This window comes from Pleurodeles waltl, chromosome 7 (assembly GCF_031143425.1).
Source record: "Pleurodeles waltl isolate 20211129_DDA chromosome 7, aPleWal1.hap1.20221129, whole genome shotgun sequence".
In the NCBI taxonomy this organism is placed as follows: Eukaryota; Metazoa; Chordata; class Amphibia; order Caudata; family Salamandridae; genus Pleurodeles; species Pleurodeles waltl.
Window position 1 is genome coordinate 493,136,897 of NC_090446.1, and position 18,684 is coordinate 493,155,580.

The 18,684-nt window shown below is 46.4% G+C and overlaps 1 protein-coding gene across 2 annotated transcripts in view; it reads right to left on the reverse strand.

Annotated features, from left to right (window-relative positions):
- The window catches only part of TRIM72 (tripartite motif containing 72), a 96,739-nt gene that overhangs the window by 26,137 nt on the left and 51,918 nt on the right, over positions 1 to 18,684 (reverse strand). For both annotated transcript variants that reach the window (XM_069244147.1, XM_069244148.1), the window contains exon 3: positions 9,342 to 9,437. In XM_069244147.1, the coding sequence (XP_069100248.1) occupies positions 9,342 to 9,437 (96 nt within the window). The remainder of the gene's footprint in view (positions 1 to 9,341; positions 9,438 to 18,684) is intronic.

The following is an 18,684-nucleotide window of genomic DNA, read 5'->3' on the forward strand; positions in this document are numbered from 1 at the left end:
GAATGAGGAAAATGTGTTTTGGGACCGCCCCCCCTTTGTCTCGGCCCCCGCTTGACTGGTCTCCCCCAGACAGCAGCTGAAGTGAGTGTCGGATTTTCTTGGAAAGTTTTGTGAAGATTCATCAACCCGCACTTGGTAATTATTATTAATATATATATATATATATATTTACACACACACACACATATATATTCACACAAAAAAACCAAATGTTATAGTAATGTCATAGTTAGGCGAAAATGACTGTAAAAACGTAAACTGAAAACAACACTGAAATTCCCCAGTTGTAGTTAACTGAAATAACTTTAACTTGCGCTGCGCCCCCACCATGCACAGTGTTGTCAACAATAATGAAATTTCAGGTATCATCAGTGATTTTACCAATGATGTCAGAGAATAAGTCATGAGTGATGTAATATGTGAGGTGTTAAGAAGTGCAAGGCAAGGGTGCTAGAGTTATAGTGTCCAAGGCTCACACATCAGAAAATCTCTGACCTAGCCAACACAATAGAAACAAATCTCCTTTCACCACATTGTCTTTTTTACTCTGAACTGTGCCTCACTACTAATAATGAAAGCAGATGTCTGTGAGGAAATACTAGAAGGGCAGGAAGATAACGCTTCATGCCAGGGTCTCTAGGATCTAAGAAAAGTACTGGGTGTACTTCGAGGGGTAAGAACAGAAGTGTAAAATCTGAATTGTCCTTGAGCAGTAGTGACGGCAATCTAACAAGCACCTCATCTCTCACTCGTACATGTTCAAGGTGCTAGCCTCGCTGGTGCCTGAGCCATGACCCAAGTAGGGCTCGGCTGACTTGTGTTTGCTGCCTTTGGAAGAATGAGGGAGCTTGGAGTGTTAACCTCTTCTCAAAATGTCGCCTTCCTTCATCCACCAGTTGTGAGGGGATTTGAATCCTTTAAAAATTATGGCCTGTATTTATACTTTATGTAGCGCCGCATTTGCGCCGCTTTTTGACGCAAAACGGCGCAAACCTACAAAATACAATGGGTGAATATCTCCCATCTGAAAATGTACTTCAGCGCCTCATACAGCAAGCGCAATATAATGCTACAGTACAGCACATCGCTGAGAGAGCTTTGCAATCACGCTTGACAGTCCTAGGAATTAAATATAGTTGTCCTATCTCTAACAAAACGTTTGGGAAGTAGTCTGGAATTGGAAGCTTCTTGTAACCCTGTGCTTTTACTTCTGCTTTTCTTACTGGAAACATGTGACTTAATGATTTTATTTCTTTTTAGTATCACTCCTTGCATGCTCATGTTATCCTCCAAACTGTTTGCTGTTCGGTGTTTTTTCTAGTCCTGTGATTGTAACGCTTTTGTATTGTGTTCTGAAAATATGTTACTAGCTACATATGTTTATTATCGTTATTGCAAATCCCTTAGCCAACGCCCAGCAACTCTGACTGGAGGGGCCAGCGGAGAGGAAGAGACTTGCTCTAGTCTCTCCGCGGGCTCTTTCGGGAGGGGAAGTGACGGCGCGGGACGGGATTGGGTTAGAGGTAAGTGGGGGTGGGATTCAAGGGTGGGGTATAAAAGGGGGAGTGGTGGGAGGGACCGGCCTCTTTCCGTATGAACCCATCGTGCAGTTGGTTTGGCCGGTCCCTAGGGAACAGCATATAAGGCAAGTGTAGGCAGGGGGCTGGGACGTGGGGGGAGCCTGTTTTTATGCAGTGTAAAGGCTGCTAATTTCGTGAGTTGCAGCGCGGTTCTCAACGAGTCGCGCGGACCGCCAGCATGCACTTGCGGTGGCCGGGCAGAGTGCGGCTCGTGGCAGTTAATTCCTTTTTTTAGGGCAGCATTAGGAGACACAGTATAAACCGCCGAGCATAACCCACATTGCTCTGTTTTTCCTGGTGATCAAGCGGCGATGCGTTTCTGACTATATGCGCCGACCGCAGGTGGACACGTTTGGTCGCCGGACAGACCAGCTCACGGCACACATTCACGGCAGGAGGCACAAGGGAGTTTTTTCCGCTTTCGCGCCATGGCGACCAGCCATGACGCAGAGACGGTAAAGGCCGCGTTTTACGCAAAGCCGGCCGAGCTGACCTCCTCAGGCCTGAGGTTTTGGAGAAGGCCTGGATTGGAATGGTGCGGCCGACGCGCAGCGTGTCTGGCCGGGTAGCGGCAGTGATAGCCGCTTGTTCATCGCGGTCCTGAAGAGAGGTCAGGTATAGGTGCACAGAGAGCGCCCACCTTTGATGCAAGTCTGACTATAAGGGGACGCTCCCTCTCCAGGATACTAGCCTCGTATGTTAGGGTCCTCCCCAGGTATTCCCTTGGTAAAGGTAGGCCCTCCTTTTACCCCTTTCTAATATGATTACTTCATGCAGCGCACCATAAGCAAATGCAACAGGGATCCAATGCCCTGATGAATCCCCAGAGACCCTCCATAGCTCAATTTCAGGGGCAGAAACATGTCGGCTACTTCTTTTAGATAGGTGACCTTGTGAGTCATTGCTCTCACACCGGTCCCCCAGTTCTTTTTAATCACACCACACGGAACCCTTTATTAAAAATTCACCCGGGTATCTGAGTAGGTGTTTTTATTTCCCTAGCATAGCTGGATCCCCTTTCCAGAAATAAAATTAATTTACGCACTCCCTCCTGTTCCTTTAACAGTGAGGTCGAGTCCGCCCAGGTGGCACTGTCCTACCTGGGTGGGGCTAGGTGGTCATATGATGAAGCATGACACTATATAGTACTCTGTTTTGTGATTTAGCCGCTTGTTCATCGCCTGAGAGGGCAAAAAAGCCCAAAAAAGCGGCGGTGGGACGGGCACGCGGTGCAGCCTCCCCCACCAGCCAAATGGGAGAGGGTGAGGGCCCCCACTGCGAGGCAGAGCCAGTGGAGGAGGGGGCAGCATCCGAACAGCCAGATGGGGGCAATGAGGCCCAGCTGGAACAACCAGTGGGGGAAATCGCCCCCCTGGAGGAGTTAGTGGTACAAGAACTCCTGGGCCCCAGTGCAGAGTTGACTCCAATGGACTTGTCCCTCCCCAGAGATGGGACCAATTTAGCAGGCCTCCCCATGACTACCAAGAAGAAGGGCAAGGGCCCCAGGCAGAGGGGTGGCCCAGCGAAAGGGAAGGCGAACAAGGTACAAAACAGGAAGGCTGGGGGGGACGGTACACCACAGACACTTACAGGAACCGGGCAGAGTGGCCCCAGCCAAAGCAGGCTGGACATGGGTGAAGCTTGGGATTTAGAGGCCAGGATACGGGAACAACTCTGCATAGTGGCAGAGACAGAGGACAGGTGGGCCCAGTTATGTATGGAGCGTGAGATGGCCTCGCCATACGGCCGGCAACTAGAGAGGCCAGCAGAGGGTGCAGGGAGCACAGGGAATCATGTCACAGGAAGCTGGCAAGGGCAGCTGGGTTTGGGTACCGAGCAGTAAAGGGCAGGAGGCCAGTGCGGCCAGTGGATTAGGCAGCGTGATGGGTGCCAGTGGCGCACACAGCCATGAAAGGCGCGGAAAGGCGATGCCAATACTTGAGGTTGGCAGAAAGAAGGTGATGCCAACGGGGCGCAACACGGCCCCAGCACGTTGGTCTGAAGCGCTAGAGGGGTCTTTGGCGGCATTCTCTACTCCACAGGATCGAGGTTTCCACAGAGATGGTTTGCGCCATGAGGGACATGATGAGTTTCCAGCCAACTACAGGATGGCGAGTGGTGGTGTCGACAATAGATTGGATGCGGGTGAGGAAGATGTGTTGGAACTCGACTATGAGGAGGATTTGGATGACTGGGAAGATGGGGAGATACGGGAGGTAGAGGTGAGCAGCATGAGGGGGAGGGGGAGAGGGCACAGGAGCGGCGCAACCCCTCTTTCCGTTTCTATCTTACAGGATCGGGCTGTTGGAGGAGAACAGCATGAAGGGCGGCAAGGGCCGGCATGTGGACGAGGGGCCAGGAAGGTTTCACGGCCTTTGGGAACACAAGGGAGTAGTAAAGGGCAATGGTGGTCGGTCTGGGGGGATGGTGTTGGGGGGGAGATACACCTGCACGTAAGTCCATCGGGATGGGTGATTTTTCTATTTTGGACACATTGGGGGGCAAAGTTTCTCAAGGGGGGGAGAAAGAGAAGAAGCTACAGGACAGTGTGACCACTATGGACGAAGGTGGGGACAAGGTAGCAGGAGAGACGGCAGGGACAGAGGATAAAGAAAGCGGAAGTCACAAAAAGAGGCTTCCGTATATGGGGCTGGCTATGCCCTTGGGATCGCATGTGGCAGAAAATATGGAAACACGAGTACGTAGACGTTTTCAAACTCCTACATAGAGACATACAAGCTAAGGAAAGCTCAAAGGAAGAGGAGTGGGAGCTAGCACGTAGACCAAGGGTACCGATTACAATGGGCAATTGGACATCGGCATTTTTGATTTTCGCAAGCATTTATTGCGAAAAATACTCAGACAGGGCCATAGCGCTGTTTAAGTATATGGACATCATTCGGAAGGCGCAAATGCATTTTGGGGGTTTCGCCCGGTTGAGTTACGATGAGGAGTTCAGGGCCAGAATAAGTGTTAATCCCGGCAAACCTTGGGGGGATGTAGATCCAGAATTAAGGATGCAGTGGATGGCGTCGTCGCAGTCCACGGCATCTACACACACTGCCAGTGGCCTGCTTGTGGTTTATAAGCCTTTTCAGGCTCGTCCCGCCCAAGGAGGGGCGGGCGTGGGGCAGAGAGCTGCAACTAACACGACGGGAGCTTGCTGGAACTTCAACAAAGGTTTCTGTTCCAGACAGCCTTGCAAATTCAAACACGATTGCTCCAAATGCGGGGATCGTCACCCGGTTACACAATGCTTTTCACTATCCAGTCCAGCAGAGCAATGGAAAGCAGCCAGGGGCGCCCAAAACGCTCCTGTCCCAAAGGGGTCCTACACCAGTTTAGATCGACTTTATCATAAGCTGGCTACAAAGATACCCTGATAGGGTCACAGCCATTAAGCTAGCACAGGGTTTCCAGGAGGGTTTTCGGGTCAATTACCGAGGTCCGCGTAGGAGGCGATGGGCAGACAACTTGCGGTTTGCAAAAGAATTGCCACAGGTAGTTAGGAGTAAGCTGGATAAGGAAGTGTCATTGGGTAGAATTGCAGGGCCTTTTTACGATTGGCCGAGTCCAACTTTGATGATCTCCCCTTTAGGAGTAGTGCCGAAGAAGGCCCCGGGTGAGTTTCGGTTGATACACCACCTGTCATGGCCGGAGGGCGCATCTGTCAACGATTTCATCGCGGCAGAAGACACCAGGGTAGTATACGCATCTGTAGACAATGCAATAAAACTGGTCAGGGTATGTGGCAACGGGGCAGAATTGGCAAAGTGTGACATTCAATTAGCGTTCAGGCTACTGCCTATACACCCAGGAGATTTTGACGTGCTGGGGATGCAATTAGAGGGGGCCATTTATGTGGACAGGGTCCTTCCTATGGGTTGCGCGATATCATGCGCCCTATTTGAGGCATTTAGCACGTTTATGCAGTGGGTTTTCGTCAAGATGAGCGGGCATTGTGCGGTGACCCACTACTTGGATGATTTCCTTTTTATAGGCACAGGTGACTCCGGGGCTTGCGGGAAGGCTTTGTTGGCCTTTCAAGAGATGGTGCACCAAATGGGGGTGCCTCTGGCACCTGAGAAGACTGAAGGACCTCTGGGAATACTTACGTTTTTGGGCATCGAGCTAGACTCCATTACCTTGACAGCCAGGCTACCAGCACAAAAAGTCAAAGAAATGCTGGAATTCTTGGGCTCAGTGAGGGAGGCACGTAAGATTGATTTACGAACTGCACAGAAGCTTCTAGGCTACCTCAACTTTACATGCAGAGTAGTTAGAGGAGGGAGGACTTTTTGTAGGAGGCTAGGGCTGGCGATATCCTGGGCAGTACTGCCACATCATAGGATACGAGTTTCTTTGGGTCTAATAGAAGATGTGAGGGTGTGGGAAACATTCTTGAAACATTTTAATGGGGTATCCATGTTTTTCTGTGAGGACGAGACAGTGTGGCAAGTTCAGATATTTTCGGATGCGGCGTGAGCAAAAGGATTTGGAGTTTTCTGGGATGGTCGGTGGTGCGCTGAATCATGGCCAACACAATGGATAGAACAAGGGAGGAGTATTGCATTTTTGGAATTTTTTCCCCGCTTAGTGGCAATGGCAGTTTGGGGGCAGGAGTTAGCGAATAGAACAGTTTTATTTAGAGTAGATAACATGACAGTGGTAGAACTCGTCAACAGACAGAGGGCTAGGGACATTAGGGTTTTGCGCTTGTTGCGCCAGTTTATGCTGCAGTGTCTATCATTAAATGTAATTTTTAAAGCGGCTCGTATACCAGGAGTATACAATGAGATCGCGGATTCCCTGTCTCGTTCACAGAGGCAGCGTTTTCGCAACCTGGCACCTGGAGCAGAACGGAACAAGACAGCAGTCCCTCCAGACATTTGGGAGTGGGGGGCATGATGATCACGGGGCTGGTGGAGATGTCTTTAGCGGAATCCACTTGGCGAAGGTACCGGCTGGCTTGGTTGGATTTTCAATCATTTGAGCATTTTACAGGGAACTTTTGGCTACAGAAGGGGAAACCGTTAGAACACCAGGCGTTGAGTTTTGTGCTTTTCATGATTCAGAAAGGTTTGACTTTGGCGACTATTGGTGGGAAATTAGCTGGGGTGTCATTTTACGGGAAACTGTTTTTTGATCACGACCCGGACAGAAATGATCTTCTGGGCAAAATGTTAAAAGGATGGGGCAGGGTTAGGTCAGCAGAGGGTAAAGTGGCCAGAGAACCAATTAGTTTTGAGCTATTATTGGAGTTGTTGCACGTGCTGCCAGTGTGTTGTGCAGATGAGTATGAGCTGGCATTGTTTCGTTTATGTATGGTGTGGATGTTTTTTGGCGCATTTCGCATGTCGGACTTGCTGGATGTCAGAACAGCGGCAGGGGTGCAACATAAGGAGGTTTGTTTACATGGTGAACGGTTGGGGATTTGGCTTAGACGGTCTAAGACCGATCAGCTAGGCAGGGGGAAATGGGTTTGGTTGAGAAAAAGGGGCAATGCTATGGCCTGCCCAGTTCTGGAATGGGAAAAGTTCCAAATATTAAGTTTTTCCTCTAGGGAGGCTGGGGTATTTGTACACAGGTCCGGGTCCAAGCTTACTAGTTTTCAGTTTTTACACATTTTGCAGATGTCTCTGGGTCGGACGGGCTGCAGGGCCATGGAATTTGTCACACATTCTTTCAGAAAAGGGGCTGCTACGGCTGCAGCACTATTGGGTTGGGACTGGGCTAAGATGAGGGCGATGGGGGGCTGGAAGTCAAGGTGCTGCTGTAAGGCCCTGAAGGGCGGGGGAGCGAGTGTAGTATATTACGTAGGGGGGGAGGGTGCCGGTTTCAGAAAGCATGTTTTTACAGTTCTTTTTCCATTACAGGAGAGGTGCATGGCAAAATGGTCACGTGGCTGGTGGGCTATTCCTTTATCCACTGGGCGGCGAAGTTCGTGGAGAAACAAGTTTATGGCTGGGCATTAGGACTTCCTAGTAAACGGCACGAGGTGCAGTGGTGGGGGAAGGGCGGCATGCGGTGGGGTAACCTGCTTCCTTTCATCACATCTAACCTAATGAACAAGGGGTGCCTGGATTTGCTAATTATCCACCTGGGTGAGAATGACCTTGTAAAACTATCAGGACTCACACTACTGCAACACATGCAGAGAGACTTGGAGATCATTAAGCATAAGCTGCACGGCACCTGCTTGGTGTGGACAGAATTTGTGCCTCGTAGGGTATGGAGAGGGGCAGTCAAATATGGAGCAATGGAACGGGCTCGCAGGAAGCTTAACAGAGCTATGAGAGTTTTTTGCTGGGCACAGGGGATAAAAATCCTGAATCATGAGGGCATCACAGAGCAAGACAAGACGCTCTTTAGGGATGATAGGGTGCATTTGTCCACACTAGGGAACGCATATTATTTGATGAACTTGAGGTTGTTGGTCGAGGATTGGTGGGGGGAAAGCATGTGGGTCAGGGATCAGGAGTGACGTGGTCAGGTTGCAGTAGCGTGTATGCTGGGGTGGGGCAGCAAAACGCCAAATAGGTTTGTGCTGGTTGGCAATAGATGGGGGAGGGTGGTGAGTCAGATGCGGGCTTGGCCACCCTTCCAGGGAATAAACAAGCAGGTGAAGGCTGTGAGTGGAGTGTATGCAAAAACCAAATGCAGCATGAAAGGAAAAGGGGAGTGTGTAGGGGAATGGAAACAAAATGAGGGTTTGAAGTGGTAGGATGAGCGAGGAGATGTTAAAGGGAGGGCGTTATTAAAGTTGTGGTTTTCAAGATAAAAGTTCAAGTTAATTTTGCTTGTTGCAATCCTGTCCTATTAAATGACCTTTTACACTGAATGGCTGTCACTGGTTTATGTCCCGATGGAGGAGCCCGCGGAGAGGAAGAGACTCGCTCTAGTCTCTCCGCTGGCTCTTTCGGGAGGGGAAGTGACGGCGCGGGACGGGATTGGGTTAGAGGTAAGTGGGGGTGGGATTCAAGGGTGGGGGATAAAAGAGGGTGTGGGGGAGGGACCGGCCTCTTTCCGCTTGAACCCATCGCGCGGTTTGTTTGGCCTCCCACCCACCTGGCAAAGGTTAGATAAGAGAGAAGAGTTAAAAAAAAATGTATTTAGCAGAAGAAGGGGTAAGCGGGTAGACTGTCAGTTAGGGCAGGTTGCAGAAAGGGTTAGACAGTAGAAGGGGGAGGGTGGTGAGTCAGATGCAGGCTTGGCCACCCTTCCAGGGAATAAACAAGCAGGTGAAGGCTGTGAGTGGGGGGTACGCACAAACCAAATGGGGCATGAAAGCAAAAGGGGAGTGTGTAGGGGAATGGAAACGAAATGAGAGTTTGAAGTGGTAGGATGAGCGAGGAGATATTAAAGGGAGGGTGTTATTAAAGTTGCGGTTTTCAAGATAAAAGTTAAAGTTAATTTTGCTTGTTGCAATCCTGTCCTAATAAAGGACCTTTTACACTGAATGGCTGTCACTGGTTTATGTCCCGATGGTTTTGTCCCCGTCATAAGAATAAATAAGATTAGATAAAAACACCTTCAGTCAAAAAGTTACAGTTTTCGCTAGAATGGGTTATTACTGTCTTCAGTCTGTGAAAGCCTAAACTGCATGCATAAAACATAACATTACATTTCATTTAGTAATGTTAAGTTAAATGTCACGAAAGGCCTGTTCTGGTGGTTCTGAAGCTGGTGGTGGCTGTCCAGAGGTGGATCAGTACCGGGTTGCCCGGTGACATGGAGAAGCTGCCCCTTCCATGACCTCACCTCCACCTCGTTGAGCTGTCGGTCCAGCAGGGCGATGGTCTTCTCCTTGCGCATGCGCGCCTCCTGCAGGAGCACCTGTTGCTGAGGCAGTTGTTTCTGAAACGAAATTTAAAAAGACACATAAGGTGCTATAATGCGTTCCAACAGGGAGGAGTAGAGGTGGAAAAGAGAGGCAAAGAGAGGAGGAGAAGCAGATAGGTAAAACAGAGCAAAGTATGTGGCATACTCTTCCAAAGTAAAAAGGGTTGACAGCAGAGGATAGAGAGCTACTACGAGAGACAGAGATGAGGATAGGAAGAGATGAAGAGAACAGGGGTGTCCTGGAGGCTACACAGATGTAAAAAAAAACTGATATGAGGAGAAGGTCACCGCTGCTAGGGAAGGGGTAGAAGCACCAGCCCTAGCCGCCTTTCAGGTGCTATGCCACAGATGTAACAGATTCTACCCAACCCACTCCAGCCTCAGGGAAGACATGATGCCTCCCCTGCTACTAAAAGGTCTATTAAAATACAACCAGTCCAGACTGATCTTACCTGGCATTGGGTGTTTCCCCAGGAGACTAGTAGAATGGTGGTGCAGTACTTTTGTTACTGGGTGCCGGTTTTGTAGCAGGGCAGCAGTTTTAAAAGCACTGCAGAGTTCTTTGTATATCCAACAGTTTTCAGGCGACAATAAAAGTGCCATGATGACTTTGGTGATTAACTTACTTGCTGGAGAGAGCTCAGAGGTATGTATATTGGTAGGTTTGACTCATCTAAGGTTGCACAGATGATTAATATGCCTGCTGCAAAGAATGTGTATAATGCTATTAAAGAACAGTATTTTATGTGCTTAATTCAGTGGAATAATACTTTTGTCAAAGAAATCCTTTGGTTACTGTGCAGTTCATAACTTACAATCATAATCTAGCACAGTGAGCTATGAGCTGTTATCAAAGAGCTGCATGCAACCTGCATGGTATCGGTTAGAAAGTTATGTTTTTTTCCAGTTTTTAGTTATCCTAATTTTGCTAAAATGGGGTTGTTTGGGTGAAATAAATTGTTATTAGTAAAGCCAGCCCTAACCACTGTATTACATTCTGAATCCTGAGTTTATGCTTCCAGAGACCATGCAATCCTGCCTTCCAGTATGGATGACACATGAATCCTACACCTTGTGGAACCCTCTGACTCATGTAACATTTTCTATACACTGATTTACACATGTATGATTCATTGTCTGTGTGTGTGTGTGTGATGTAAAGTGCTCCACCAACCTACACTGGTAAGAAAGGCAATATAAAACAAATAAAATACATGTGAGTGAGAGCTATGGAGAGATAAGAGGCACTCTTAGAGAGAATCATTGAAGACTAGCCGCCAATAAAAATTGCCGTATCTTGATGCACTGTGGGGTCATCATTTACTATGTTTTACAAACTAATACAATTGAATATATAATGAAAAACGTGTCATAGAATACACCATTTTTTGCCATTTTTTCCCAAATTTTCTTGGGAGGGGGAGAACTCCCAAGCACATTGTAGTTGTCAAGCTCGGTTGCTATGCACTCTATGGGAGCTGGTGTAACAAAATTTGCCAGAGCTGCTTTGGGTTCCTAATTTAGCCCTGAATACAAAGCTGATTAGAAGGGGCCATAGGCTTCACAATGTCAGACCAGGTGAGAGTGCACGCAGCTGAGATGTCTGACAATGCATGGGTATGCCAGCTAAACTTATCTCTCAGGATATAGAGGCCAACTGTCTGTCCCAACTAGGCAACAGCTGAGAGGGCCCACAGGCTGAACATTACTCTCAACCTAACATAAACCTTACCAGAGAACAGTCGAGGGACATGACTGTCTCAAACAGTGCACCACCAGAGTAACCAAGCATCTAGACCTAATGTAGCCAGTCATCGCTCACCTTATGTTTCATCTCTGAACTTAATCTCACAGGATAATTTAATAATCAGCATGAAATAAACCCTCACTGTAATTTCACTTCCTGTCTTGATTGGGTTGACTGCTATGATGTTGGGTCATCAATATCCTGATGTGGATCCCTGCTACGACTTTGATTCCCAGCTATGTATTGATTAGGTCCCCCTGCTGCGACTTTGGTTGCGTGCTATGACTTTGTTTCCTGCTGTTTCTTGATTACGTTGCCTGTCATGACTATGGCTCCCTGCTCTGTCTACATTTATTTACCTGCATGACGTTGGCTCGCTGCTGTATCTTGATTTGATTTCCTGCTATGTCTTGATTTCCATGCTATGTCTTGATTTTCCTCCCATGACTTTGATTTGCTGAGGTGTCTTGGTTTAGTTCCCTGCTATAATGCTTGCTTCCTGTTATGCCTTGTTCCTTGCAGTGTGTGTATATAGATCATTGCAATGACTCCTCCACAAGCACTGAGTTTTACATCCACTTTAATAAATGCTTCATACGCCTTGGTTTCTATATACTGTCCAGCTTCAGGGTGCAGTGTTAGGGTATAGTGTATCAATAGAGTGCTTGTACAAGGATGCTTCGTGGCGCTTTAGAAAGACAAAACCTTTAAATCTCACAATGACTTGTGAAAAAGGTTGGAAGGTATTTATGAAAAAAGGCATTCAGCTGGCGTCTAAAATAGATTAGATTTGTTTCTGTCTACTCAAAGGGAAATATATCTAAAGTTTGCCTCCTAAAGTAGAAAAATCATGTATGCACCCCAGGCAGTACGTTCAATGGCAAAACGTGGGCAGAAAAGTGGATGTGCCAGCAATGTGGGCATATTATGATCTTCTGGAATGGCAGAATTAACCCAAGATATGGATCAGGGTCGCCACTCCTGGAAGAAGGACTTCCAGAACTGTAGAAGGTGCTATGAAAGTTACTCCATATGCACTGAGACATAGCTTACTCAGTGTGATTCGGGGGATGTGAATCTCAAATTTTCCAACTAAAAATGCAGAGGGTTTCAGGATGGAAGGTGAGATTACCAAAGTACGGGAAGGACTGTTGCCATGTGGAACAGGGTTAGTAATGATTTGCATTAGGTGGACACAGTGAGTAAAAAACAGTGGGTTGGGATGCTGCCCTGAGCAATTGCCACTGCTTAGAATAACTGCAAGCATTCATCCCGTCACCTTTTGGGTCTTTCATTGCCAGACGTATGCCTAGAAACTTCCTTAGACTGATGACGTTTTCCAAGCCTATTACTGTCAATGTTTATGAATTCATAGTTACTCAAATTTGCACCTATTCTAGGAGTACTTCTATGAGTGCAGATGTACTATTTTTTGGTAAACTGGTCATTATGTGGGCCTGATTCAGAAAGGTAATTTACACTTTTAAGCAATTTACACTTTTGAATAAGTTTACTTCTTTTTGGCTATTCACAAAATCTAAGTGCAAATTTACTCCAAAAGTTTGACTTACATGTGCTACCAAACTGAAGGGCCTTGGACCTATTCACAATCTGCATTTTGTAGTACGTTATGTAGTACTACAATAGTACCACAAACCTACTACAGTATGCTACTCACAAACTGCACTTTTAAGAACTACTTTAAAAAACAGTTGTATTTCAGAAGTACAGTTTGTCAACAGCATTTTGTAGTAGGTCTGTACTGCTATTATAGTGCTACAAATCATCCTACAAAATGCAGCATGTGCAGCTTGCACAGAGCACATCCTGAACTTAAGTATTTATATGTGGTCCCATATGTGATAATAAAGTAAAACAGACTCTATGAAATACAGGTTGTCCCTAGGACCACACCGTTTGAACAAGCAGGGAAGCCAGTATTTATTCCAAGTTATTTGGTTTCACAGTTTGAAATTCAGCCACCAGTTGTATATCCCTATGCCTCTCTAATGTTTTACGTCAAAGGTCACTGTTTTGGCTTTGATTTGTGGCACACAACAAACTGACAGCGACATAGCCAACCAACTCAGGGCTTCCTGACCCAACTACCAGGGCAAGAATGCATTTATTTGAGGAGTGTAACACCTCAGAAAGCCCCTTGAAGCTATGCCCCTGCATATACAGTTTCACACAAGAAACCAAAGAGAGAGACACTTATGTGAGTTTTTCACACCTGGGTTTTATCTATCTATAGACTTCTCCATTTGGAGCCAAAAACACTGCAACACCTAACCTGGGCATGATGCCAGTAATATGGAGATCCTGCAAGTTAACCAGATTGAATTTCAGCTAGTTAGTCATTGCTAATCATGATTTTTGTGAGCTACAAGGTGAGCCCACTGCCCCTGCATTCAAGTCTATCTATGATCAGGACAGAGAATGGATCAGCTAATTGTTTAAATTGGGGTATTCTAAAATCAACTTGTTATGGAGTATTTCTATCAGGGAAGGAGACATTTTGTATGCATTTACTGGACTGACATCAGAGAAACCTCTGAAGGGCCCTCTAGAGGGTTTGTGAAGTGAAGCATCCTGCAGCTTTAACAGTCTAAGGAATTCTCTGAAAACCCCAAGGAAGTGATATGCTCCAGAAAGGGTCCATCTTGAAATGGATCTTTGTGTGCAAGATATCACGCTTCCTGTTAATGATCGTATCGAAGTTGCTCTGCACTTTGTGGACAAAGGGCTATACTATTCCCCCACTGCTTGTTCTTTGACGTGTTCCCAGGACTGACGGATCAGATTGCTCCAGAATCACAGAAGATAAAAGAGAATTCAGTATCTTGGCCCCTGCAAATGCTCTTCACAATCCTGAGGTTGATGTTAAGAATCATGGTTCTGACCGAGAGTTGGGTCCACTCACGGACTGAAGATGTAGTTAACTCTAACCTTTTTTCACAGTATTGGTTAGGCAATGCTGCAACTTAGTTCAGACTCTGTTGTGAATTGAGATTCTTTCATTTTAGTTTAGTTATGCTTCAGGCAGATATATCATTGGTGAGTTTACTGCCTTTATTGGCATCTGCTTTTAGTGTGAGCTGCTCAGGGCCTGATTTAGGTCTTGGTGGAGGGGAATACTCCGCCACAAACGTGACTAATTTCCTGCTTGCCTTAATACGAACCCATGATATCCTATGGAAATCGTAATAAGCTGGACAGGATATCCATCAAGTTTGTGACAGAGTGTTCCTTCTGCCAACATCTAAATCAGACCCTCAGTCTTGTATGGTGAAATGTCACTTCCTTTTCTTTCCCTGTTTCAAGTCAATTCTGAGTATCAAAGGGAATTAGGTAGTTCACTCGGTAAGTCACAAATGCACTGCGCTCTTGACTCATTGCTCACTTTAGAAGGCTTCCAGTTTTCTTCCAACTTCTGCTATGATATTCTGTATTCCTAGAAGGATTTACCTATTGTTTATTTTTCTGTATGAGTTGAAGCTTTCGTCATTCTGCCTCTGTTTCCACTCTTCATCCAGCTAACCATTCTGGACTCAGAAGTGGAAACAAGATGCAACAGGCCTTCCTTTCAAACTAAAAGGTGTCAGGAAGAACGTCTTGGAAGACCTGAACTTGAAAGGAAGTCACTGAGTCATTCAAAGCATTATGGAAAAGCCAACCTACCCCTAACCAGTACTCTCAACGTCTCCCTTTCAACATAGTGAGGCGCAAATGGAAAAGCTGTTAGGTAGCAGCGCTTGCCCAAACTTCGGTGTGGTATCCTTGGACTGCATCTAAAGCAATTAAGTGTCATTGAATATTCCCAATATCATATGGAAATTAATAGAGACTGTGCACCTATTAAATGAGAGTCCAATGATTTCCTCTAGAAGCACCCCTGGAATATTTGGAGGATTTAGGATAGGCAAATTATGGCAATATGTGAGTGGAGGAAGAATCAAAGGGCCTTTAGAAGCAGGTGAAGATTTGGTAGGATGTGATTCCTAATCTTGAATGCTTTGTGCAGCATGCAGCTTATGCTCCATTGCTTGCTGAAGAGGGGAAGTATTAACAAATGTTCCTTCTGAATACAATCCACCTTATGTCCCTAATCCTTATTTGGAATCCCACCGCCACCGACACCATACCTATGACCTCTTAACTAACACTATCATAGGCTCATCCAAAAGAAAGCAAGTCTGAGCTTTCATCTTGGAGAGAAAGATCATCCCTACCATTCCTCCAAAGATATAGAGAACATTTGGCTTTTGCCAAAGATTGAGAGACGTTAAGTAGCATAGCCCAAGACAGAGCATAAGTGCATTTCCACATAGGACTTGGGCAGGGCATTGTTGCGCTTGATCTCTTTGGTATCACAGAGGAAGACATTGCTGCAAGTAATGGAAGAGGTCCAAGCCAGATAGAAAAATATTGGTCCACCTGTATATAAAGGGAACATCCACTTCAGGACCAGCCCTATGTCCTAGACTCTCCATTCATAGAAAGTCAGGTCCTTCTCTTTGGGGGTGATTTGGGAGGTTAGCTGAAAATGTAGATTACGTGGGTGGAAGATAAGCAAGTCACTGGTGTTAGATTGAGGTTCTTCAGCTGTCAAATCGACATTCCCTTTTAAATATTCCAGCAATACAGCTGTCTTCCTTCAGGGTACCTGGAGAGTTCTATGCTGCTTTTCTTCTCACTCTTCTGTGTTTTTTGTTACTTCAGGACTTATGCCAATGTTTCTCTCATTAGGTCCAATATCCTATGTGAAAAGGGAGGTTAGGTCTCTGAGAGTAACTCTGTATTCTCTCTTGTATCTGGTGTTTGCCATTTTTCACGCTGCTAAGCCAGAGGATAAACCCATGATGGCAGATCAGTCAATTTGCCCTTCCCCTGGTGACCTCAACTAGTGAACATCAGTGAAGTCCCTAAGGAAAAAAAAGAGTCTGCTACAAAGTCGGGCCTGAAGTCTCCAACCCTTTGACATGCCAATAACAGTGGAAGCCTCACAAACCAAAATGCCTCTCAAAGTATGTACTTGGAATTGACTTGCCCCATAAGCTGACATTCTAGATTTATGCATCACCTATGCCAGAGTTAATACTCACTCACTGTGTCCTACGGATAGACACTATCTATCTTTACATTCTAGAGGAGACTGAAGGTAAGCTCCTTCCATGATCCAAATGCTATCTACATTGGCCATTTTATTTACCCACAGTCTACTATCCCTGCGCTACAAATAGAGTGCCTTGTCACTTAGGCACTCACAAGCCATTTGCAAATTATTAGGAGTATGTGGCATTATACAAATGCTACAGTACATGGATGAAAAAGTAAATATGTGGTTTTCTTGGAGGAGAGCGGGGACAGGGCCAGGCAGAACTCTAGTATCCTAAAGCAGCAAATCAAATCAGGGTTTATAGAGTGCAACTATTCACCCGTAAGGGTCTCAAGGCACTAAGGGAGTTTGTCCTCTGAGATTCAGTTGAAGAGCCAGATTTTATGATTCTTCCTGAATAGAGGTGCAGGGTGTTCCAGCTCTTTGCCATGAGGTAGGCGAAGGATCTTCCACCCCGAGGTCTTCCGTATGCAGGGTCTGGTGGCTAGTGCTTGCTGACCAAAGAAGAGCGGTTTGGTGGGGGAGTAGAGTCTTAAATTAGCCAGAATGCATTGTTGTTCCCCCAGCTCTGCCAGCCGTCTCAGAACTTAACACACCTAGTTGGCCTTACTATTCCAGTGCCTGAATCCCAGCTACTAGCCCCTGAATTGCATCATCACCCAATGAAGGCTAATCATTCGGTGGATGCTGCTGAACAGGTCCAAGTACAACACATATCGGCTCAGGACAAGCACACAATTTAATCCATGTCCACTCAACCCTTAAACAGACAATCTCAAATAATGACAAGCTAGTGTTGATAGCACCAGGCTACAGAGTGGACTACAGCAAAAGAATAAACAAAGACCAGCTGAATTGCTAAAGATAATCACCTGAAGAGAACCTTCAAGTGCTCTACAGCATTTACTGGACACCTTCCCTGCCAATGGGGAACAATGCCAGGTTCGTATTGGAAAAGAATAGGATGGCTGCAACAGTAATCTATTGAGCAGGCCCAAGACAAATTCAGACACCTGCTCTTCTTTTGCTACCATTCGCATTGCTGCTTCCATCTTCAAAGTCCACACCTTATGTGCCTAGGCCCAGGAAAATTATCATTATTGTTTTTTTATTTTGTTTTTTGGCAAAACCCAGGAGCCAAAAATACATCAAAATGCTTTTTTTTCCTGGATTGGTGAAATTTTTCCCATTTTTGTTTTATGGTGATTCGGGCTTCTTCGCCACACATCAAAGCAGCGTAGAGAATAGAAAGTACCACAAAAATCTGCAACAGCTGCAACATTCTACAAAATCACATGCGCAATAAATTTGTGAAAGGGAGGGCAGGATACCTGTGTACTTCAAAGTGAAACCTCCAGAAGCTTCTCCCCCATTACAAAGGCACAACTTAGGTGTAAACACTTGAACTCACACACCACCAGTTCAGTATACTTCTGGAGCTGTAGATACTATGCCATGAAGAAGGAATGCTGTGCTGCTACAAGGACTGCCACTCTCTTGTTATAAGGGAACTGCTGCCCTGCCGTGCTGACCTGCTGCCCTCTTGCCTGTGGAAGAAGAACTGGACCTGCAACTTCATCATGAACACAGGAGCCCAGACTGGCTTCAAGGGCTAATCTGCTTGCCTCCTGATCTGAACCTTAGGGACATAAAAGCCTCCACAACTCGCTCCTGGTCCCAGCTGCAGCAAGTTCCTAACCCTCAAGTGGTGCCCCTCAGGTCCTAGATCCATGGTGTGGCTCAGTGCTCTTCAAGTCAAGCTTTTGGGCTCTTTGTGACCGCACAGAGACCGTTCCACTCGCACTGAAATTCAGCACAAGCCTCCACCAGCTTGTCTTTTCACACAGCAGCATCGACAGCCCGCAGGGGACCACCAACACAAAGCTCCAGTCCACCCATCCACGGTGCCCGGCCTGGTGTTTGCACCACGCCAACTATCGCCCGTGATGCTTCCCTTGCTCCTCCTGACCCTCTCCAACACGAATGGGAATCTTTGCACAAAACTTGAGAAGGTAAACCTTCAGTGGGACTAATCTGGGGCTGTAGCTCATCTGCACACAGCCTGAACTTTTGACTTTGACCCAGTCCAGAGCAACCTCTGTTGGCGTTTTCTGCTTTTAAGGACTATTTTACAGTTTATTCTTTAAAGATTCATAACTTCGATTCTACTAATTGGATTTTTGTTGCTATGGTCTTGTTTTAGTTATTAAATTCCGATCTATTATTCCAACCTGGTGTGGGATTTTCTTGTGTGGTGTTTTCATTGTTTTACTGTTTGAAGTGTTGCACATGTGCACATTGCCTCAGGCTACCCCAAATAGATCTGACACATTCAAAACCATGCTGGAAGGAGTTGTGTGGAAAATGGATAGTTTGTTCATGTCTTGTGGGATGGG